The 23,791-nt window shown below is 36.4% G+C and overlaps 2 protein-coding genes across 2 annotated transcripts; one reads left to right on the forward strand and one right to left on the reverse strand.

Moving 5' to 3' along the window:
* Positions 1 to 571: 571 nt before the first annotated feature.
* Positions 572 to 1,081, forward strand: LOC108477896 (uncharacterized). The gene has a single exon (XM_017780369.1). It carries the CDS (start codon positions 572 to 574, stop codon positions 1,079 to 1,081), a length of 510 nt encoding a protein of 169 aa, XP_017635858.1.
* Positions 1,082 to 17,749: 16,668 nt separating this feature from the next.
* LOC108478487 (probable WRKY transcription factor 75) lies at positions 17,750 to 19,927 on the reverse strand. The gene is made up of 2 exons (XM_017780948.2): positions 19,350 to 19,927; positions 17,750 to 18,141 (listed from the first exon to the last, which is right to left on the reverse strand). The coding sequence occupies exons 1-2, from the start codon at positions 19,700 to 19,702 to the stop codon at positions 17,952 to 17,954; spliced, it is 543 nt and encodes a 180-aa protein (XP_017636437.1). The 5' UTR covers positions 19,703 to 19,927; the 3' UTR covers positions 17,750 to 17,951.
* Positions 19,928 to 23,791: the final 3,864 nt, after the last annotated feature.

Below are 23,791 nucleotides of genomic sequence, written 5' to 3' on the forward strand. Positions count from 1 at the left end.
AGGGGATTCAGAGTGGCCACGGTGATCGCCTTTGGGCTTTTGAATAAGTGTTTGGTTTTCATTAAGTCTGCTTTATTTATTATTTATTTTTGGGTTGTAATAAGGCCATTTCGACTTGATTTTCTTTTTTTCTAGGATTATTTTATTTTTAATAACTTTAATCTGTTTGTTAATAAATGGGCTAAACTTAGGACGTGATTTCAAAATGATAATTGTTTTCAAAATAACACCACGCCACGATTATCTGATTTATCAAAGATTTCAACTTAAATAAATTACAACTCGATTTAACTAAGTGTGGCAATGGTTGTGGGCATGTCTAAGATTGGATCCATTCGAAGAGCTTGGTACTTAAGTAGCCTTCATGGCTCACCTCCTCTGTTACGGATTCCTACCTGGTGCCCAGCTTCCATTCACTTTGTTAGCTTAACAAAAGTCAGTTTTTAAAGCACTAAAACGAAACATGGATTTTTAACTTCAATGTGGCACTTCAGATTCGGCCATAACGTCTGGGCCGAGTTTGGGATGTTACAACAGTGATGCGTTTCACGTTATTTTGGGGAGTGTGCTGATGCAAGATGGTAAAGTGGTGGCTTATGCGTCTCGACAGCTTAAGATAAATGAGGGAAACTATCCGACGCATGGTATCGAGTTGGCTGAGGTGGTCTTTGTGTTCAAAATTTGGAGGCATTATTTGTATAGTGAAAGGTGTATTATTTACAATAATCATAAGAGCCTCGAGTACCTCCTCACTCAGAAGGAGTTAAATCATAGGCAGAGTCGATGGATTGAGTTGCTTAAGGATTATGACTGGACAAAAGAGTACCATCCTAGTAAGGTTAATGTGGTATCCGATGCTCTCAGTCGTAGAGTGATGACTGATCTGAAGGCAATGTTCGCTCGTCTTAGTATGTTCGATGATGGGAGTTTGTTAGCTGAGTTCCAGGTTAAGCCGACTTGGATTGATCATATTCATGTTAAACAGATAAGGGATGAGTTTCTAGGTTTGTGGTTTCGTCAGGTTGAGAGTGGCAACACTTCAGATTTTTGGTTGAATAGTGATGGAGTTTTGTGTTTCTGAGGGCAGATTTCTGTCTCGAACGATTCAATTTTGAGATAATGAATTCTGAGAGAGGCGCATAGTAGCCCTTATGCTATGCATCCCGGTGGTAATAAGATGTACTGTGATCTCTATGAGTTGTACTGGTGGTCGGGTTTGAAGCATGAGGTTACAGATTTTGTGGCTCGATGTTTGACGTGTTAGCAGGTTAAGGCTGAGCACCAGTTGCCTTTGGGTTTGTTGCAGCCAGTTAAAATTCTCTTATGGAATGAGAATATGTAACGGTGGACTTCGTTAGTGTATTGCCCTTGAAACCCACTATGAAGGACTCTATTTGGGTCATCCTGGATCAATTAACCAAGTCTGTTTACTTTATTTTGGTTCAGATGAACTATTATCTGCAGAAGTTAGCGAAGCTCTATATTTCTGAGATATTGAGATTGCATGGGGTGCCTGTTTTGATCATTTCTTATATAGATCATCGCTTCACATCTCGGTTCTAGAAGAAATTACACTAGGCTATGGGCTCGAGATTTGACTTCAGTACTGCGTTCCATCCTCAGATAGATGGTCAATCTGAGAGGGTGATTTAGATACTAGAGGATATGTTTCAGAGTTGTGTGATTGATTTTCGTGGAAGTTGGGAGGATTATCTGCCGTTAGCTGAGTTTGATTACAATAACAATTTTCAGGCTAGCATTCAGATAGCAACTTATGAGGTGTTATATGGTCGTAAGTGTCATACTCTATTGTGTTGGACTGAGTTGGGTGAACGTTGGATTTCGGGTCCTGATTTGGTTTCTGAGACCAAAGACATGGTTAGGCTGATTCGGGATAGTTTGAAGGTGATTTCTGATGGGCAAAAGTCTTATGCGGATCTGAAGAGGAGTGAGTCTTAAAGTTTCTCCGTGGAAAAAGGTTCTGATATTCGGTCTTAAGGAGAAGCTGAGCCCTAGGTTTATTGGGCCGTATTGGATTCTGAAGCGTGTGGGATCGTCTCTTATCAGTTAGAGTTACCTCCAGAGTTAGACCGTATCCATGATGTATTCCACGTTTCGATGTTGAGGCGGTATCGATTTGATTCATCTCATATTGTTCCTCTTGAGGAGATCAAGGTTAGACCGAACTTAACTTTTGAGGAGGAGCCAGTTCAGATTTTGGAGTGTGATGTTAAGACTCTGAGGAGGAAATCTATTCCGTTAGTGAAGGTTCTGTGACGGAATCATGTTACTGAGGAGGCCACGTAGGAACTTGAGGACTCGATGCATCAGCAGTAGACTCATACGTTCTGATTAGGTAAATTTCGAGGTCAAAATTTCTTTTAGGAGATAGAGTTGTAATGCCCCGAATAACTTATTTCTGCTTCTGTAGAATCTGACATAACTGTGTATCTGCTTCAGTGGTTAAGTGCTCTGGTGTGTGTGTGAGGTCTTGGGTTCTAGTCTCACCTTTGCCAAATTTTATTAATTTTGGATTTAAGCCTTACCTCTGTTTAGTGGGCTTATTACTAATTGCCTGTAATTTTATATAATAATGAACTTGCTAGTTCAAGTTGTAAGGGAGTCTGTGTGTTTGGGGGGTCCAATGTTTGAATCCTTGCAGAGGAATGGGTATTAATTTTTACTCAATTGCTTGAGAGAGTTTCGGTAGAAATGGGATTTTGAGTAATGGTTGTTAGTGGGATTGTGGGGAGGAATTTAGGGGAAATCCTAATAACTAAATCAACTTTTATTTTTATCTTTTGTTCCCAAAAATTTATCTCTCTTCTTGACGTTTAGTTTCACTACTCCTCTGCTGAATTTTTCTTGGTTTTCTCTCTTTATGGTTTTTCCATTACACCTAACTTTGTGCTATTTTTGGTGGTGTTCATTCGGTAAGTTTTGTGTAGGGAAAATCCTAACATTTCGTGGCTAGTGTTTTGATGGTGATTGTTCTTTTTATTCTTGGCCTAGGGGAAGGGCGAGAATCAGTGGGAACTCTTGTAGCGATCTGAACGTTAGGGGTTTTCGTTATCGGTAAGTTTATGAATACGTGTTGGATATTGTGAAGTTCAGATTGTGGGTTAATTTCGTTAAAGTTCATAATTATTGATTGAATTTGAGTGTTGGGTATTCTAATTTTTAGGTGCAGTTGGCCTCAGGAGTGTTTTTGCTCCAAACGATACCAAGTGTCTTCCCGAAACGCAGAAAAATGATCGTCGGTGAAAGCTGAAAAACCTTACTATCGATGCAACACGTGTGCGTGGTTTTTGTGTGGTAGGCTGTGTGCGAGAACATGGCCGTGTTGTCAAAGAAAGTATGGCCGTGCACAACACATGGCCTTGTGGTGGATCGAGTGTGGCCATATGGGCCACACGGGCTAGCTGAGTTGGGTGCATAGGCCCACACGGGATGACACACTAGCATGTGGATTCTTGGGCCAAGCCATGTGGGACACACTGACAAGGCCAACCTAGGCGTGTGCGACACACGGGCAAGGCCAATCTAAATGTATGGGCCCACCGGGCATGTGGGCCCATGTTTTTGTAATCTTTCCTAGGGTTGTACGGGTCGCCTCGATTGACTGTGGGCCTACTGTACGGTTAGTAAGGGCTAACTATACCCTAAATTGTATGCTAAAACATTCTGATAGACTAAACTGTGTAGGATATTAAATGTATGCCTGAATATATATTGATGTATGTGTATCTAATATTTGTATTAAGCATGTTAAGCATGTTAAATTTGCATTTGATTTCCGTATCTGTTATTGGGGTGGGGGTTTATATATATGGAGGAAGTATCTAATAGGCGTTAATCGCTTATATTCTAGGAGCTTGGCTGCATATACATTCTGATACATGTCTTAATGGCACAATGTGGTGTATAAGGATGGGTGGGTGTTTCAAACCCCAAATGGTGTGATGGGATGGTCAAAGATGGTGTGTAGAGGATGGGGGTAGGACTTATGCATATTTGTATCTGTAACCTGAATCTAGATCTGATTCTGAATCTAGAACTGTATCCGCTTCTGACTATGTGTCTAAATTTGTATGGTTGTATGCTTAATTTTTGTGGGTTGCACACTGAGTTTATGTAAATTCACATCTATTTTTTGTTCTTTCAGGTAATCTACAAATGTAGGCAGATCGGTACAGCAGACTCTTATGGTGACCACTAGTTCACAAACTGAGCTAATTAAGGGTTTGGCTTATTTACTTTAAAGGTTATTTCGGGAATTTTGTATTAACTAGACTTTTTGGATAGTTTAAATTTTTATTTGGTTCTAGTTATGTTTTAACTTTTACAGCAACGGTTGACTAAAATTACAATTTTACAAAATCAAAGGTTTTTCCCGAAAGTACGAACTGGATTTTTTTCAAAATATAACAGCTTTAAAAGCTTCACTGCAAAAATTGTTTTGGTAAGTGACTTGATTAAATAACGTTATCAGTATAAAACATGAATGATTTATCGAAACAACACTGTTTTCAAAACTCATTCCTTGGGACATCACTAGATTCGGCCATATCGTCTAGGCCAGGTTTGGGGTGTTACATTTCGTGGTATCAGAGACAGCTTGCAAAACTTGGCTATGAATTTTGGGTTCCAAAATTGTGTTCCAAAAAGAATTGGTTTCTTTTAAATGATTTGAATAATTGAGGAAATATGTGGTACACCAAGTCTCAGACGTCGATCTAAGTAAGTATATTTGTATTTAAATTAAACTGTTCTGAAAAGTTGTAGTTAGTACTTTCTGAAACTGTACTGAATAGGTAGAAACTGAAACTTCTGAAAACATCTCTGAACTACTAATAAATTATGCATAAAATATTTGTTCATAAATAATTGGAACTGATGCATAAAATTCTTTACTGTACATAAAATTCTGTAATGTACATAAAATTCGAATTACACTATGAGTGCCCATGGAACCTGCGGACGTGGTACTTGTGGCCATGGTAGAGGCCATAAGGGGCTCGAACTGAGTCTTCCTCTTTGGGAAGTATACCAAATTTGGATACGAGTAAGACACCAGTTTCGCCTACTACCGAGACTAGGTCTTAGAGTCTTTTGGCTAGGGATGACACACTGTTTCAAGCAATATTGAGGATCTTGGAGAGGGTCATTAGACCCCATTCTCGAGCTGAGGGCCATGGGTCGGTAATTGACCAACTCTGGTCTAATGGTACTGAGCTATTTAGTGGTGTCACTAAAGTCGCCCCAAGTGTGGCCGAGTACTGGCTGGAAGCCACCGAGAGGATTATGAATAGCTTAGACTGTACTTCTGAGCAAAAATTTAAGGGGGCAGTCTCCTTACTTCGCGATGAGGCATACTAATAGTGGTTAACGGTTGAGGAGGGTACTCAGCCTGATTGTCTAACTTGGTACTTCTTTAATATCACCTTCCAGAGTAAGTACGTGAGGGAGAGCTATGTTGATGCTTGTAAGCGTAAGTTCATGAATCTCACGCAAGGTGATAGATCAATAGCCGGGTATGAGGCTGAATTTCTGAGATTGAGCCGCTACGCTCGAGGCATAGTGGCGTCTGAGTATGAGAGGTGTGTTCGGTTTAAGGATGGGTTAAGAGACAGTTTGAGGGTACTGATTGCTCCACAGAGGGAGAGAGAGTTTGATGTTTTGGTTGAGAAGGCAAAGATCGCCAAGGATGTTAAGCGCGTAGAGTGCCAGAATAGGGACAAAGATAGTGGCAAGAACAAGAGGGATTTGGAGCCCTCTAGTTCTGTGCAGAAGCCTAATAAAAAGGCCAGATCCGATGGGCCAGTTAGAATAAGGTTCCCTACTGCTCCTATTGGGATTCAATCGTGTAGTAACTGTGGTAGGCGTCATTCGGGTGAGTGTTGGAGGAGGATTGGGGCTTATCTAAGGTGTGGGTCATTAGAGCACCTTATTAAAGACTGTCCACAGTGGGCAGATTAGATGCAAGCTGAAGCTCCGGGTTCTATGCAGCCTCAGAGAGTAGTTCAGCAACCACCTAAGGGTCGTGGAGTGGCTAGGGGTGGTAATGGTTTAGGCCGTAGACAGAGAGCACTGGGCAGAGGTGCTAGTCAGACAGAGGTGAGGCAGCCTGCACTTGTTTATACTGCTCGACGTCAAAAGGACAAAGATGCTCTAAATGTTATCACTGATATGTTCTTAATTTCTGATGTACATTATACTGCTTTGATAGTCATAGGTTCTACACATTCCTATATAGCTAACTCTGTATCTGATAACTTAAGGGTTTCTGTTGAGAGGGTTTCTGTTGAGAGCACTTCTAGTAAGGTTACCGTACTGAGTCCGTTGGGGTAGTTTGTTTGGGTCAGTAAGCTCTATGAGACGTTCTGTTAGAGGTGTAAGGGATTGTTTTTCTAGCTGATCTAATAGAGCTTCAGTTTGGGGAGTTCGACCTAATTCTAGGCATGGATTGCTTGGTCAAGCACTGAGTTAGTTTGGACTACACGACTCAGAGGATCGTTCTAATAATCGAGGATGATAAAGAGGTGGTCGTGATCAACGAGCATCGAGATTATCTGTCCAATGTGATCTTCGCTCTTATGGCTAAAAAACTAGTTCAAAAAGGTTGTGAGGTGTATTTGGCTTACATCAGTCTATCTGCTTCTCGGGACTCTTTTATTGGGGATATCAAAACTATAAGGGATTTTTTAGATATTTTTCCTGAGGAGTTACTGGGTTTTCCTTCGAATCAAGAAGTTGAGTTTGGGATTGAGCTTCTTCCGGGTACAGCTTCAGTGTCCATCGTTCCTTACCCTGTGGTACAAAAAGAGATTACGAAGCTTAAGGCTCAACTTCAAGAACTTCTAGATCATGGATTCATCTATCCTAGTGTGCCTCTGTAGAAGGCACCAATTTTGTTTGTTAGGAAAAATGATGGGACCATGAGGATGTGCATTGATTATCAGTAACTGGATAAGTTGACCTTGAAGAATAAGTATTCGCTTTCGAGGATCGACGACCTGTTTGATCAGTTCTGAGGGGTTTTAGTATTTTCTAAGATTGATCTTCGATCTGGTATCATCAGTTGAGAGTTAAGGAAACTGATGTTCATAAAATAGCATTTAGGATTCAATAAGGACATTACTAGTTCTTAGTTATGCCTTTCGGTCTGACGAATGCTCCAGTCCCATTCATAGATCTGATTAACCGATATTTCAGCCTTATCTGGATCAATTCGTGATGGTCTTCATCGATGACATGCTGGTTTACTCTAAGACTGAGGATGAGCATGATAAGCATCTTAGAGTAGTGCTTCAGATACTCTGAAAAAAGCAGCTCTACGCCAAGTTGAGCAAGTGCGACTTCTGGTTGTGAGAGGTAACTTTTCTAGGGCACATGGTTTCTACTGGAGGGATTTGAGTTGATCCTTGAAAGATTGAGGTTGTCTTGACTAGAAACAGCCTAAGAACGTGACTAAAATCTACAGTTTTCTAGGTCTGGCGGGTTATTATCGGCACTTTGTTGAGGGGTTCTCTCTTATTGCAGCTCATTTGACTAAGCTTTTGCGAAAAAGAGATCATTTTGTTTGGACCGATACGGAACAAACGAGCTTTGAGAAACTCAAGTCTGTTCTAATTCAGGCTCATGTTCTAATACAGCCTGTATCTGGTAAGGAGTTTGTGGTCTACAGTGATGCATCGCACGTCGGTTTGGGGTGTGTGCTGATGCAAGATGGTAAGATAGTGACTTATGTATCCCGGTAGCTTGAGACACATGAGGGAAACTATCTGACGCATGGTCTCGAGTTGGCTACAATAGTCTTTGCGTTTAAAATTTGGAGGCGCTATCTGTATAGTGAGAGGTGTATTATCTACACTGATCATAAGAGCCTCAAGTGCCTCCTCACTCAGAAGGAGTTAAATCTTAGGCAGCGCCGATGCATTGAGTTGCTTAAGGATTATGACTGCACGATAGAGTACCATCCTGGTAAGGCTAATGTGGCAGCTGATGCTCTCAATCGTACAGCGATGACTGATCTGAGGGTGTTGTTCGCTCGTCTTAGTCTATTCAAATATGGGAGTTTGTTAGCTGAATTGCAAGTTAAGCCAACTTGGATTGATCAGATTCGTATTAAACAGACGAGGGATAAGTCTCTGGGTTTGTGATTTCGTCAGGTTGAAAGTGGCAGCACTTCGAATTTTGGGTTGAATAGTAATAGAGTTCTATGTTTCTGAGGGCAGATTTCTGTGCTGAACAATTCAGATTTGAGACAGTCAATTCTGAGGGAGGTGCATAGTAGCCCTTATGCTATGCATCCTAGTGGTAATAAGATGTATCGCAATCTCCGTGAGTAGTACTGGTGGCCAAGTTTGAAGCATGAGGTTACAGATTTTGTGGCTCAATGTTTGACATGCCAGCAGGTTAAGGCTGAGCACCAGTTGCCTTCGAGTTTTTTCAGTCAGTCAAGATTTCCTTATGGAAATGAGAACGTGTGACGAAGGACTTCGTTAGTGGGTTGCCATTGACACCCACTAAGAAGGACTCTGTTTGGGTCATTATGGATTGATTGACCAAGTCTACTCACTTCATTCAGGTTCGGACAGACTATTCTTTACAGATGTTAGTGAAGCTCTATATTTTTGAGATTGTGAGACTGCATGAGGTGCCTGTTTCGATCATTTCTAATAGAAATCCTCGCTTCACATCTTAATTCTGAAAGAAATTACACGAGGCTCTGGGTTCAAGATTCGACTTCAGTACTGCATTCCATTCTCAGACCGATGGTCAATCTGAGAGGGTGATTCAGATACTGGAGGATATGTTTCGAAGTTGTGTAATTAATTTTTGTAGTAGTTGGGAGGATTATCTGTCGCTAGCTGAGTTCGCTTACAATAACAGTTTCTAGGCTAGCATTCAGATGGCACCTTACGAGGTGTTATATAGTCTTAAGTGTCGTACTCTGTTGTGTTAGACTGAGTTGGGTGAACGTCAAATTTTGGGTCCTGAGTTGGTTTATGAGACAGAAGATAAGGTTAGGCTGATTCGGGATCGTCTGAAAGCGGCTTTTGATAGGCAGAAGTCTTATGCGGATCTGAAGAGGCATGATATTAAGTACTCTGTGGGGGACTTTATGTTTTTTAAGGTTTCTCTGTGGAAGAAGGTTCTGAGATTTGGTCGTAAGGGCAGGCTGAGCCCTAGGTTTATTGGGCCGTATCGGATTCTGAAGCATGTGGGATCGATCACTTATCAGTTGGAGCTACCTCTAGAGTTAGACTATATCGTTGATGTATTTTACATTTCGATGTTGAGCCGGTATCGGTCTAATCCATCTTACATTGTTCCTTTTGAGGAGATCGAGGTTAGACCAGACTTAACTTTTGTGGAGGAGCCAGTTCAGATTTTGGAGCATGATGTTAAGACTCTGAAGAGGAAATCCATTCCGTTACTAAAGGTTCTATAGCGGAATCATGGTACTCAGGAGGCCATGTGGGAACCTGAAGACTCGATGTGTTAGCAGTATCCTCATCTGTTCTAATCAGGAAAATTTCAAGGTCGAAATTTCTTTTAGGGGTAGAGTTGTAATGCCCCAAATCACTTATTTCTACTTTTATAGAATCTGACATAACTGTGTATCTGCTTCAGTGGTTAAATGCTCTAGGTGTGTATGTGTGAGGCATCGGGTTCAAGTCTCACATTTGCCAAATTTTGTTAATTTTAGATTTAAGCCTTACCTCTGTTCAGTGGGCTTATTACTAATTACCTGTAATTTCATATTAGAATGAGTCTGCTGGTGCAAGTGGTAATGAGTTTGTATGATTGAAGAGTCTTATGTTCGAATCTCTGCGCAGGCATGGGTATTAATTTTTACTAGTTGCTTGAGAGAGTATCGGTAGAAATAAGATTTTAAGTAATGGTTGTTAGTAGGATTGTGGGGTGGAATTTGAGGGAAATCCTAATAACTAAATCAGGTTTTATTTTTATCTTTTGTTCTCAAAAATTTATCTCTCTTCTTGATGTTTAGTTTCCCTGCTCCTTTACTGAATTTTTCTTGGTTTTCTCTCTTTTCGGTTTTTCCATTATGCCTTATTTTATGCTATTTTTGGTGGTATTCATTCGGTAAGTTTTTTGTAAGTAAAATCTTAATGTTTCGTGGCTAGTGTTTTGATGGTGATTGTTCTTTTTATTCTTGGCCTAGGGGAAGGACGAGAATCTGTGGGAACTCTTGTAGCAATTTGAACGTTAGGGGTTTTCGTTATCGGTAAGTCTATGAATACGTGTTGGGTGTTATGAAGTTCTAATTATGGGTTAATTTCATTAAAGTTCGTAAGTATTGACTAAATTTGAGTGTTGCGTATTCTGATTTTTAGGTGCGGTTGGCCTCAGGAGTGTTTTTACTTTAAATGATACTAAGTCTGTTCTTGAAATACAGAAAAACAATCATCGACAAAGGTCATAAAACCCTAATGTCGATGCCACACGGGCGTGTGGTCACCTCTTTGGTAGGCCGTATGCGAGAACACGACCGTGTGGTCGACGAAGGCATGGCCGTGCGTAACACACAGCCTTGTGGTGGCTTAAGTGTGGCCGTGTGGGCTACACGGGCTAGGCCGAGTTGGGCGTGTGGGCTACATGGGCATGTGGGCCCACACGGGCGTTTAAATTCTTTGGCCAGGCCTTGTGGTCCACACAGGCAATGCCAATCTGGGCGTGTGGGTCACACGGGTATCTGGGCCCATGTTTTTGTAATCTTTCCTAGGGTCGCACAAGTCACCTCGATCGACTGTGAGCCTATTGTAGGGTCGGTAAGGGATAACTATACCCTAAATTGTATGTTAAAATATTCTGATAGACTGAACCATGTAGGATACTAAATGTATGCTTGAATATATATTGATGTATGTGTATCTAATATCTATATTAAGCATGTTGAGCATGTTATATCTATATCTGATTTCTGTATCTGTTATTGGGATGGGGGTTTATATGTATGGAGGAAGTATCTGATAGGCGTTAATCGCCTATATTCTAGAAGCTTGGCTGCATATACATTCTGATACGTGTCTTAAAGGCACAATGTAGTGTGTAAGGATGGGTGGGTGTTTTAAACCCCCACATGGTGTGATGGGATGGTCGGAGATGGTGTGTAGATGATGCAGGTAGCACTTATGCATATTTGTATCTATAAACTGAATCTGGATCTGATTCTAAATCTGGAACTGTATCTGCTTCTGACTATATGTCTAAATTTGTATGCTTTTATAGTTAATTTCTGTGGGTTGCATACTGAGTTTACGTAAACTCACATCTGTTGTTTGTTCTGTTCAAGTAATCCACAGATTTAGGTGGATCAGCGCGGCAGAGTCTTGCGGTGACCACTAGTCCACGAACTGAGCTAATTAAGGGTTTGGCTTATTTACTTTAAAGGTTATTCGGGATTAATTGTACTCTTTGGACTGTTTAAATTTTTATTTGGTTTTGGTTATGTTTTAACTTTTATAGCGACGTTGGACTAAAATTACGATTTTACAAAATCAAAGGTTTTTCCCAAAAGTACAAACTGGATTTTTTTCAAAATATAACAGTTTTAGAAGCTCCGCTATAAATATTGTTTTCATAAGTGAATTGATTAAATAACGTTATTAGTAATAGCTATAAAACTTGGATGATTTATCGAAAAAACACTGTTTTCAAAACTCATTCCTTGAGACATCACCAGATTCAGCCATATCGTCTTGGCCGGGTTTGGGGTGTTACAAATATTAACTGTTTGGGAATTAATTTGGTTAAAATGAATTTTAAAAATGAGATTTGATTTGAAAATAATTTCAAATTTAGTTTTAATTGAAAAACAATGACCAATTTGGAAAATTGAGGAAACTGTAGGTGGTCAAAGGGGAAAATGCCCAATTTTTAAAATTTGGTTGGTTATTTAAACCACCCATCGTCTCCTTCTCTCTCATTCTTCATCTCTTCAAAAAATTTTCCAAACACGAATTCTTGTTTTTCTCTCGAAATTAGTTCATCCTTTTTTTTTCAAGATCTCCAAACACAAAATCTTCTTTCAATATCAAAGAATACTTAAGTTTTCAACCTCAATTTCTCTAAAGTTCTTCAGACGTTCAAACTCGAATTAGCTCTATAGCTCATCAATTTTGCAAAATTAAGGTAGCATTATGAATTTTCTTAACCAAATGGAGTGTGTTGCTATTTCAAATCGAGTTTTAATCAATTAAATTATGATTTCAATAGATTAATTGATTTTACATTGATTTTAAGCTTGAAAATGGTGAATCTTATTTTATCAAGTTAAAGTATTGTTTCAAAACTAGTTTCAACTTTTTTTATCCTATTAGAAGGTTTTTAATCCTAATTTAATAAATCTGTAAGTAATATTGAAAGATTTGGATGATCTCTTCACTCTAAAGCTCTTTTAGCTTGATTTTTTCGAAAAATGAAATCCATGTGATTGAAAAAATTGAAGGTTTAAATATTTAATTAGATGATATTTAGGAAGATTAGGATCAAAATTAAGGTTTAGAAACAAGATTTGAGTGGTGAAATCATATTTTCGACAAAACTAGCTAAGTTTTCGGTATAGAGATCTAGAGGCTTTAATATGTGATTCCAGAATTAATTAATCTTGTTTGTTGTTGTTTGTAATGCCTTTGTAATGTGTTTGATGTGTTTGTAAAGTGTCAACTCATTTAGGAGCCTCTACAAGCAAGGACAAAGGCAAACAAAAACTAACTTGAGCTTTGTTGTGGAAGCTAGTTGTTAAGGTGAGTGATCTTGTGTGCTATAGTTAATGCACAAAATAGTGAGTTAAAGAGGGCTTAGTGATCAAAATTGTCAAATCTAAGTCCTAAAAGTAAGTGTTCTTACTTAAGCTTTGATTAGTTGATAAACAAGTTTATTTGTGTTGTGGAATGCTCAAGTGTGTGATGTGATTATATATATTTTGAATATTCCTTATGGATAGCTGGTATTATGCACAACCTCTAATATGAAAGTGAATTTGGCTCAATGAGCAAAATTTTAGCACTTGTAGTGTAATATATGAACATGTGTTAATTGTTTGAACATGGTAAAAGATTATAAAGTGTGAATGTGCATAAAACAAAAAATGTATGAGTGTTATGGATATATTGGCCTTTTGAACCTTTGAAAACATTGGATATAGTTTGCATGCCATAGGATTTGATTACTTATTTATATGTTTTGTTATTGGGACATGTGGAGGGATAAAGGAATGTAGATCATTACTCCATTCATGGGACATGTTGGTATGTTGGAGAGTGTTAGCTTCATGCTACACTTACTTGGGACATGTAAACTCTTTTGAGTCATGGTGTGATGGAGATCCGTATATCCAATAAGAGTATTTGATATGCATTTTCATCCTCACAAGTTGTCAATGCATCATTATGGTATGGTATGGTATTTGATGATGCTATGTGATAAGTATGTTTAGCATGCTTGTTTTAACTCCTGTGTTTATGATTTATTGTACCATCTTGAATACTCACTGATCTTGGTGAAGCTCACACTCTTTTGTGTCTAATTTTGTATAGAAATAGTTTGTGTGGAGTGGTGAGGTGAGCAAGGTGGTGATCCAAAGGCAAAGGCATTTTGATTGTGCATGTGAGATGGTTTTTAGTTCATAAGGGATGACAATGTGGGTTTAAATTTGAGGGACTAGACTTTACTTTTGTTTTGGATTTGTAAATGGATTTTCCATGGATTGATTAAGGACTTTTATAATTGTTTTGGTGGATGTTTTAATTGCTTGGATGATTGCATGATGTATTCTAGATGAATGCTTAGTTTAATTGTTGAGTATCATCATGTGATTTATTGATTTATGGTTAAAATAGATTAAATGATATGTTGAAGGCTTGGACATGTGCAAAATAACCAAATGGCAAGATATGTACATCTATTGCACTTTAAGTTGTCTTATATGCAAATTTGGTATGTTGAGTAATCTGATTTGAGACTTTAGAAAAGCATGAAGCATAGGTGGTTGATTTGGATACCAAAGCATGTTAATGAATGATTTTGTGTAGTTAAGCATGATTAACATGTTTTATGTAAGTTATATAACATGTTAAAATAGGGAAAATAGCATGAAATCTCGATTTGGTATATATACTTTAGTGTCAAAAAGCCTAGTGCAAATGCTACAATTTTTCTACACTTTTCTTAGTAAATGTCACGGTGAGCTGTATAGGATTTCGCAAAAAGGGCTCGATGTGGCGATGTGAGAATCGCGTGGTCGCGACACGACGTTCAGAGAGTTTTGGGCATGTTCTGAATCTATTGTAAATAAGTCTTAATCTTTACACAATAAATTTAGAGGCCTTAAACACCACTAAACGCTTCGAAAATTTACATCACATGGATTTAAACATTAAATTTCAATATGTTAATTTCAATTTCTTAAAATGGTTTATCTGGATATTTTGCTAAATTTATGATTTAGTCCTTAAACTTCGTTTTGCAATTAAATGAGTTTTAAATGTCGTTTAAAGCTGCATTTTTCAAAAATGGTTTCAAATAAAATGTCCAAGACACTAAATAAATCAAATTTCATGAATTACGACTTTTGCTTCTAATGTGTAAAATGATGATTTTACCTCTGTTTATATTTTGTTGTATTATGTTAGTCGAAGCATGATTTAGGTTGGTATGTCTAAATGTTCTTGATTAGGCATGATTTGATGGTGTGATGGTTGGTTTTATGGTGTGTTTGGTTGACCAGTAAGGAGAGTCACATAAGTGGCTAATGTGACGTTCCAGATTTGGGTCAGTCCGTTCCGGCTGAGCTTGGAGCGCCACAAAAATTATCCAGTTAAATAGCTTGTTGTGTTTCATCGTAAAATGAGGTAGGATGTTGTTTTAGTACCAAAGAACTTACTAAGCATTTGTAATGTTTACTCCATTGTTTCCTTTTTCTCTGTATACTACTGACTTGCAGAACGTGTCAGGTGGATTGTCAAGAAGCTCACACTATCATGTTGTTGTTTCGGTAAGCTTTTAATCGTTTAAAGTTCAATTTTGTGGCCTGTATATAGGTGATTCAGTTTTGGTCAATCATGAATGTTGATACTTTGGTTCTTAAATGTGGTTTTTATTTTGAATGATTATATGATGTGTATATAGGTTGTGTCTTGAGATAATGTATTTTGAAGTTTAAGTAATGAAGTTGTAAAGTTGGATTTGGGTCATAAGTAATGTTGTTCTTAAAGGCTATTTGGCATGTTGATGTAATGAATGGTATAAGGATGTTTAGTTGATGTGTGCTTATCCTTGAATCATGAAAGATTATGAAATGGTAATGCTTTGATGAATGGTTGCTTACTAGATATATTTTATGTTCTAAATCATGTATGATTGTATGGAAATTAAGGCTTGGATGCATTTTATATGTTATAAGGTTAGTTGTTTGCTTGAGATTTATATGGTCAATATTGGTTTGTGTTAAGGCATGTTTTAAGTTTGTTAAAAGGTAGTGTTTGGAATGGTAAAATGCACAATTGTAATATATATGCTTATATGTATGGTTGAACTTTACAATTGAACCATGGTGGTTTTATAATTGTTGGATGTTTGGCTAAGATTTGGAATTTGTTTGTGATGGTGTCAAAATGACATATTGGTTAGGCACTTTTAGGTTGAACTATTCCATGTTTATGTTTGGTTTGGAGATGTGAATTGAACATGATTGTATAGTATCATTTTATGCATTTGCGAATTACCTCTTTGAATTGATTGAAACATGGCTTAAATGGAGTGAATTTAGGTCACACGGGTTATCACATGACTATGTATCACACACGGTTTGGTGACACGGTCGTGTGCCACAGGTATCTAAAGTGCATGATTTATGACACGACACTAGTTAGTTACACGGCTCATCCACACGGCTGTGTGACTTTTGTTGAATTTATATACTTTGGTCCACATAGTCTTAGTAAGTTACACATTCTGGATACAAGACTGTGTGACTCATATTTACATGGCTTCAATCTTTTACATGGTTAGAATACACGACTTGACCACACAACTATGTAAGCCCTATTTTACATCTTTTCCTTTTAATTTGTAAAAAGTTTCGAATTAGTCCCTGTTGCTTCTGAATTGATTTTAGAGCTTTCGTAAGCTCGATTTAAAACTAAACTTATATGCAAAACATGTTTTGTTCGAATGATTGAGATTTAATGAATGTTTGGATGAATCTTGATTTAATTTCACATGTTCCTATTCTGTTTCTTTTACTGTAGCAACCCATAACCCGATTCTAGCATCAAGGACGGGTGAGGGGTGTTATCCTATCCTAAAATCAACAAGAAGACACAAAATCTCTCTCTAATGAAAATGTTTAAAACAAAATTTTGAGAGTTAAAATAAAGAGGAGATGACGAAAAATTACATTACCTAAACGATTGTAATCTAGAAAACTCAAGAATCAAACCCCTTCCTATTAACAATGTTTTTCACGAAAATAAGGAAATGGAAAGAAAAATGAGAAATTATCCTTTCAAGAACTGAAAAAATGAGAATTTTTAGTGAAAATCTTACCTACAAAACTTGATTAAATGATATTGAATAAAAGATAGAGTTTTGATCATAAATGGATTTGTAAAATCGTGAGAAATAAGAGACTCAACCATTTCCTCCAAGCAAAACCATCTAATGGATATATTGCCAAGGTACCTTTGGTTTAATAACGTATTAAGGACTCCTTCCGTAACTAATTCTATCTGTTAAGCATAAGACATTTACCACTAAAATTTTATCCTTTTTTATAAAATAGTCCATATCTCAATATTCTAATTTCTTTATTCCCCAACTAATTTAAACTAACTACTAATTATTAACTACAATTAATGAATTATAAAATCAACTCGATACGAAGGTTTTTAAAACTAGACTTGTGGTTAAATCGGTCAGACCACCGATTCACTAGTCTAACTAGTTCAATTAAAAATCATTAAAAATTAATTAAAATTTTAAAAATTAGTTCAACTAATCCATATGGGTTCGCAAGTTAATTAATCCAATCTCTTGTTTCTGACTAATTCCCTATCCAACCGACTAGATCTAATTTCGAAAATCATGCATAATTCATTTTTGAAAACCTCTCGGTTTAACTTCCCAAAACATCCCAATTTTTAATTTCAAATTTTTTTCATTTTTCGACATTTAAAAATTTAGGCCATTATAATTTTATGAAAAATCATACAAACACTAAAAAATTAATTTTCTAAAAATAAATTCATTTTTAAAAATCATTTTCTAAAAGTTATTATCAATAAAACAAGCATGTGATTGAGTAAATAATATGAAATTAACCAAAACTATCTTTAATCAAATTGTGCTAACCCCTAAATTTGATTTAAAGGAAAACCGTGCTCAAGCTTGATTCTAACCTGCAAGGTCAGTTGGTTTTACAGTTCAAATATTGAAATTATTAAAAGAAAAGAAAAAGAAAAGAAAAAACTCTTATCTAAAGTGAAATAAAATACACTTTAATGCATTTAAATTTATATCTTTTTTACTTGATAATAATAATATGAATCAAGTTAAATTACTAAATAAAAGATTTGGACAAGCATATTTCTATTATCCAAACTTAATTACGAGTAAATTTCATGAATTATAAAATTATTGCAATCAGTGTTCGCTATATACTATTTATCAAACAAAAATAAGTAAACCATTTTAATTGTAAATTATAAAATATAATTCATATTCTAAATTACTTAAATGCTATTCCATGACAAAGAATATGGAGATGATACAACAAGGAAATGATCTAAAATACATTTTATTTTGAATTAATGGTTTGAATGCAATGATGCATAATAATTTTGTTCCATGTATATATATAATTTACCAGAATTTTATGAGAAAATATTGCCAGTATATATATATATTTATATATATATATATTATATTATAGATTTAAAAGAAGTGTAGATTTGCATTTGGTTCAATATATGCTCGAAGTTGTCATTAGTTTTCTGGATAGGATGCGAATGCATGCCTTCGTAGGTTGTTTCAACGATTCCTTCATCTTTGGTTAATCTTTGAACCTGCTTCTTCACTTTGCATCCTTGGTGTGTACATCGATAATAGCTTCTGCACCCATTATATTATTATCATCAACAAATAAAACCATTCAATTCATTTTTATTTTATTAGAGGCAAACCACATTCTTCATGCATATGCTGGCTTTGAAACAGTGAAGGATTCACATTCACACATTACTCCCTCAAATTAATAAAATTTATACACAGCATGACATCTACGGCTCATGCATGCATGGTTGGGTCAACAATACATACATTTTTGTACCATGTTGGATTTTTTTTTTATTGAGTAAAGTTCAAATTATAACTTACTTCTGTTACGACACTGCTTTAACTCAAATATTACTTGTACCATGTTACAAAACACCATGCCAAAACCAATCAAGACTCAGTGGCTTCCATCTGATGCCCAAAGAGAATTGCACGTTAGCGTTTGGTGCTTTGGGCTGCAAACTATCTCTGTTTTTCTTTTTCTTTTTTTTGGTTAAAATATGTGATAAATTAATCTACTCTTTGTGAATTTAATCTCCTTATTTTTCAAATTTTAAAATTCAAGTCCTACTATTAACACTATAAATTTTATTTTATTAAATTTAAGTTCATTACAATATCATTTTTAACTATATTACTACCAAGTGAGTATTTTTTTTATTTTAAAATGTCACACAAATAAATTTAACAGTATTAACAATTGGACTTAAATTTCAAAATTTAAAAATAGAGGATTAAATTCTAAAAAATAAAATTACAAGAACTAAATTACTAATTTGTGAATTATGGCATATTTTATTTTATTTTTTCCAAATTTTTTATGATCTTAAATTTGTTTATTTTTCCGTAATCAACTTAATGCTGGGTTAGGACTAAAACTGCAATATAAAAAAAGTTGATGGTACACCAATCACATATTAATTTATTTGAAATTATCCATCCTTTATCATTTAATCCTAAAACATTAGTTACCGAGTGCGGACCAGACATTTGTACCTAAAAAGAAATACTTGTACTGTGTAATTAGCTGATAAATTAAAGTTTCTAAACAAGAAATTAGGATCAGTTGATTATTCCAGGATGGAAGGGATGAATTAATCTTTTTTATTTTTTCCAATTTGCGTTATAGTATATGGCATTGGTATCTTGACTTGATCAACAATGTCTGAACTAATTAGATATGCAATATATATTCCTAAAATTGAAGTCTTTAGGCGGAGCAGTGACTGATAGCAGTAAAAGTAAGGCAGAATGAGAGTACATACCTTGGGAATTTGCTGTTCTTAACAGCTTTATGCCCATATTTTCTCCATCTATAACCATCATCAAGTATATCAACTTGGCTTCTAGTTTGAAAAGCATATCTGGGTTTTCTTATCTTTTTATTTTCTCCCTTCTTCGTTTTACCGATTTTCACTTCACTTTCAGTCGTCGTTCCAACCAAGCTGTTGTTTTCGTTCGTCGCCCCACCAACTTTTATATCTGCCATTAGTCCCAATATCCCATCATTATCTTTGCCGCATTCGAATTCACTATAACCAAGCGAGCTCGTGAGGTTTAAGGACAAGGACGTCGATGAGGATGATGAAGTAGGGAAAAAACCCTGAAAATTTTCCATGTTAGTAGATAGAGAGAAAGAAAGCGATAGCTTTGGGGAGATGGATCCCTACTTATATATATACACACACTATGAAGAAGGAGAAGGAATTGAACAGTGAACGAAGATAAATGCTTTTTGTGAAAGTTAGACTTAGAGGCGAAAGAAAGAGAAACTTAAAAGAGGGTGGCGGCCCCTTGGTTACCCATGGCAGTCATCTCTCTTTATCTTATGTCTAGTATCGTAAACGGCACGTAATATATAATTATTATATAAATATTTTATATATACGAAATACGGTTAATATAGATTTTAACCCCTGAACTAATATGTTTGTACTTAGTTGGTACCTCTTTTGACCTTATTAGTATCTAAACTTGTATTCTGTCAACTAAGTTAATACCTTTGTAATAACATCATTAGTTTGTATTGATGTGGGTTTTTTAGCCAACCTGATAATGTCACATGGTAGTCTCTCAATATGTCACGTGTCAAACACAAATTAGAAAATCTTTAAAAATATAAAAGTCCTTGAACCTTTTTAGAAAAAACAATTAAGTCTCTGCTATTTTTTCACTCAATTGGATACTTAAATTGTCAAAATACATCAAAAAGGCCCTTAGATCGTTAACTTTAATGGTTGATTGTTAAAGTTAATGGCCTTCAATTTTTTTTCTTTATTCAGTTATCTCCACCACCCATCATGTTGTGGTTGTGACATGTGGTGGAAAAATAATCAAAATTTATAAAAACAAAATTAAGATTTTATAAAATACAGAAAATATACTTTTTTAATATTAAAATATATATTTTTAAAACTTTTAAAATTTAGAAAGAATATTAAAATTATAAAAATAATAGAAAATTATTAATAACATTATAAAATATAAAAGGTTTATTAGTAAAAGGAAAAACTTTAGCTTAAAATAAAAAAAATCAATTAAACTCTCAACAAAATTTAGCACTTAATTGAGCCTTTAAAAGATGAAAAATTAATCAATCAAGCCCTTCCATTAATGCTAACCAAGTTTGATTGTTAAGTTATGCTAACTTGGTTGATAGACTAACCGAACGACGACATGTGACAGCCACGTGTACATCATGTTGACGTAGCAAATATTTTTTAAAAAATAAAAAATCTAAAAAAATATTTAAAAAATAATTATTGGGCAATGTTTTTTTTAGGGATCAACAGCAAAATTATACATGAACTTTAATTTAATGTGCAATACTATACATAAACTTTGATTTTGTGTGATTTTATACATGAAATTTTGATTTATTTAATTTTCAGAAATTACTAACAGCATACAAAAATTGTGATATTAATCCAATATAAAAATTAAATGTTTGTATTCATTTATTTAAATTTGTACAATTAAATCAAAATCGAAGTTTTATATGTATATATAAACCACAATTCAAGTTTCATGTATATGATTACACCAAATCAAAATTGATATATCTATGGGGCGTGCCTCGTATTTATCGGACAGTTTGTAGACACTTAATAAAGACAGAGGCGAAATAGGCACAACGTCGTGACGAGGGACAACGTCATGAGAGGGATTTCGTGACAACACGATAAGTTCTCCAATTGACGGAGAGGTGACATCATGACGAGCATGCATAGAACGTCACGACGACACAACGTATTCCTCAAGTAATACAATCGCATTTTAACAACCAAACATGACTTCTTATCTCAATTGAACTTTGAATACTTCACGGATATTTTAAGCATTTTAGCCATTTAAACTTAGCTTATTTAAAGGACCTTGTATTCCTATTCTGAAAGGCAATTAAAGATATAGTACTACATGACTTTTCTTTTCGGGGTGACAAGAAGTAGTCACAGATAAGTTTTAGTGAGAATTCTCGTGGTAATTATGGAGAAAATTTTGTACCCCTTTTGAGAGAACTCTATGAGAATTAAAGTTTTGTTTTCAAGTTTGCTCTATGAGAGTTAGGGTTTGTATTCAAGGTTTTGGGTAATGTAACACCCCGAATTTTGGGCCTAGAAGTTTTGGGTTATGAGTGTAGTGACAGTGGGAAGGTTGCACAAATGAGTTAAGTTGTGCTTTTTAGTGTTAGAATGGGCCTGCTGGTCTAGTGGTTGAGTGAGTGTTAGTGTACTTTGAAGTTCCGGGTTTTAGTCTTGCGTTCGCTCTCTGGATGAATTTTTTTCTTCTTCTTCTTCTTTTTAAGTTTTTATTCTACTACTTATTTTTATTTCATTTTATTTGATTTTAAATTATTTTATGATTTTATTATCTTTATTTTTATTTTTGGTCTATTTTTGGACGTTCTTCCTTCTTTTCTTTTTGGGGGTTTTCTCTGGCTTTTCTTTTGGGATTGTCGTGATTGATTAGGAAACGTTTCATCTGCGACCAGTAGAATTACGCTCCTCTGCCATCATCTCCTATCACATAACAGGTGTGGGATTAGAAACCTTGTCTTCTCATTATTATTTTTACAAAATTTATGTTTCGACATAGTTTGTTTATGTGTTAACCCGAAGTTTTTGGGTTCTAGACACTGGAAGTAAGGATACACTGCCACTTGCTGATATATTTTTGATAGGACAAAGATTAGGGATGGTTTCGAGCTGTTTTGGGGATGGTTTTGTAACCTCCTCGACGACCACAAGAGGCACACGCCCGTGTAGATTTGGGCACTAGGGTTCCAGGCCAATTTGGGTGCCACACAGTCTGGCCATACGATCGTGTGCCTGATTTGGGGATTTTGTCAGAATTCACACAGCCACATCTCTTGGGCAAACGGGCATGTGGGTTCGAGAATTAGGGTTTTAAAGATTTAGAGCCACACGACCTGGCCATACAGCCATGTGGCTAATTTGGGGATTTAGGGATCCCACACAGACATGTGTTTCGGAACACACGGCCGTGTCCAGTGGGCACACGGGCATGTGAGACCCTTACACGGCCGTGTCTTCCCTGCACCTTATTTTAGAAAATTTGGACAGTGAGTTACACGGCCTGTTCATACGGCCGTGTCCCTACTTCACACGGGCATGTGCCTCTGTCACACGGCCGTGTGCTACCCTTCACACGGGCGTTTGGACCCCTACACGGCTTGGATTGCTTCACACGACCGGAGCACACGGGCGTGTGGCCCTATCTCACCAAATAATGCTTTTAGATCGAACTTAAGTGCAATTGCAACTCTACGTGCTCCAACCCTCGGCTAAGCTTTACTGAGGTAATTATGACTCTGATCTGGGCTTGATATGTGTGTTATTTGTGTTTGGTTGTGTGATAAGCTTGATACTGAACTCGAGTTATGAGTGTGTACATGCATGATTCTGTAACTGACTGATTGGATGTGAATGTCTACTTCTGACTAATTACCTGAGACTGGTATTTTGATTGTAAATATCTGACTGCATACATACATACATATGCATAAACTATATTGGGCGAGATTTTAAAGAGAAGGAAAATTGACTGAACTGGCAGCTGATCTACTGGTTACTGATAGCCCCAATACCCTGAGGGTCGAGGACTTTATCGATATCGGTATAGCGAATTACTGCATTGGACTGTACCATATGTACGTTAGCTACGCTACATACCTTTGACTGAACTGGCAGTTTTACTGCAACCTATCGGTATAGCGGATTACCGCATTGTACTGTGTCGTATGTTCGTTAGCTACACTACGTACCTTTGACTGAACTGGCAATTTTACTGCAACCTATCGATATAGCGGATTACCGCATTGCACTGTACCGCATGTACGTTAGCTACGCTACATACCTTTGACTGAACTAGCAATTTTACTGTAAGCTATCGGTATAACGAATTACCGCACTGCACTGTACCGTATGTACGTTAGTTACGCTACGTACCTTTGACTGAACTGGCAGTTTTACTACAACATATCGGTATAACGGATTACCACATGTACATTAGCTACGCTACGTACCTTTTGACTAAACAGGCAATTTTATTGCAACCTATCGATATAGCGGATTACCGCATTGCACTCTACCGCATGTACTTTAGCTACGCTACGTACTACTATCTGATCGGGCAGTTTATATTGTATATCTGTACTACGGTTAACTGCATTACATAGTGCAGCTTA

The sequence above is a fragment of the Gossypium arboreum genome, chromosome 3 (genome assembly GCF_025698485.1).
Source record: "Gossypium arboreum isolate Shixiya-1 chromosome 3, ASM2569848v2, whole genome shotgun sequence".
NCBI lineage: Eukaryota > Viridiplantae > Streptophyta > Magnoliopsida > Malvales > Malvaceae > Gossypium > Gossypium arboreum.

What these genes read in the sequence shown, in the direction of transcription:
- LOC108477896 (XM_017780369.1), top strand. Translation starts at nt 572, where the DNA reads ATGCAAGATGGTAAAGTGGTGGCTTATGCGTCTCGACAGCTTAAGATA.
- LOC108478487 (XM_017780948.2), bottom strand. Translation starts at nt 19,702, where the DNA reads ATGGAAAATTTTCAGGGTTTTTTCCCTACTTCATCATCCTCATCGACG. An exon ending in AAGAACAGCAAATTCCCAAG is followed by an intron (nt 18,142 to 19,349) that starts GTATGTACTCTC and finishes TAATGGGTGCAG; the next exon opens with AAGCTATTATCGATGTACAC.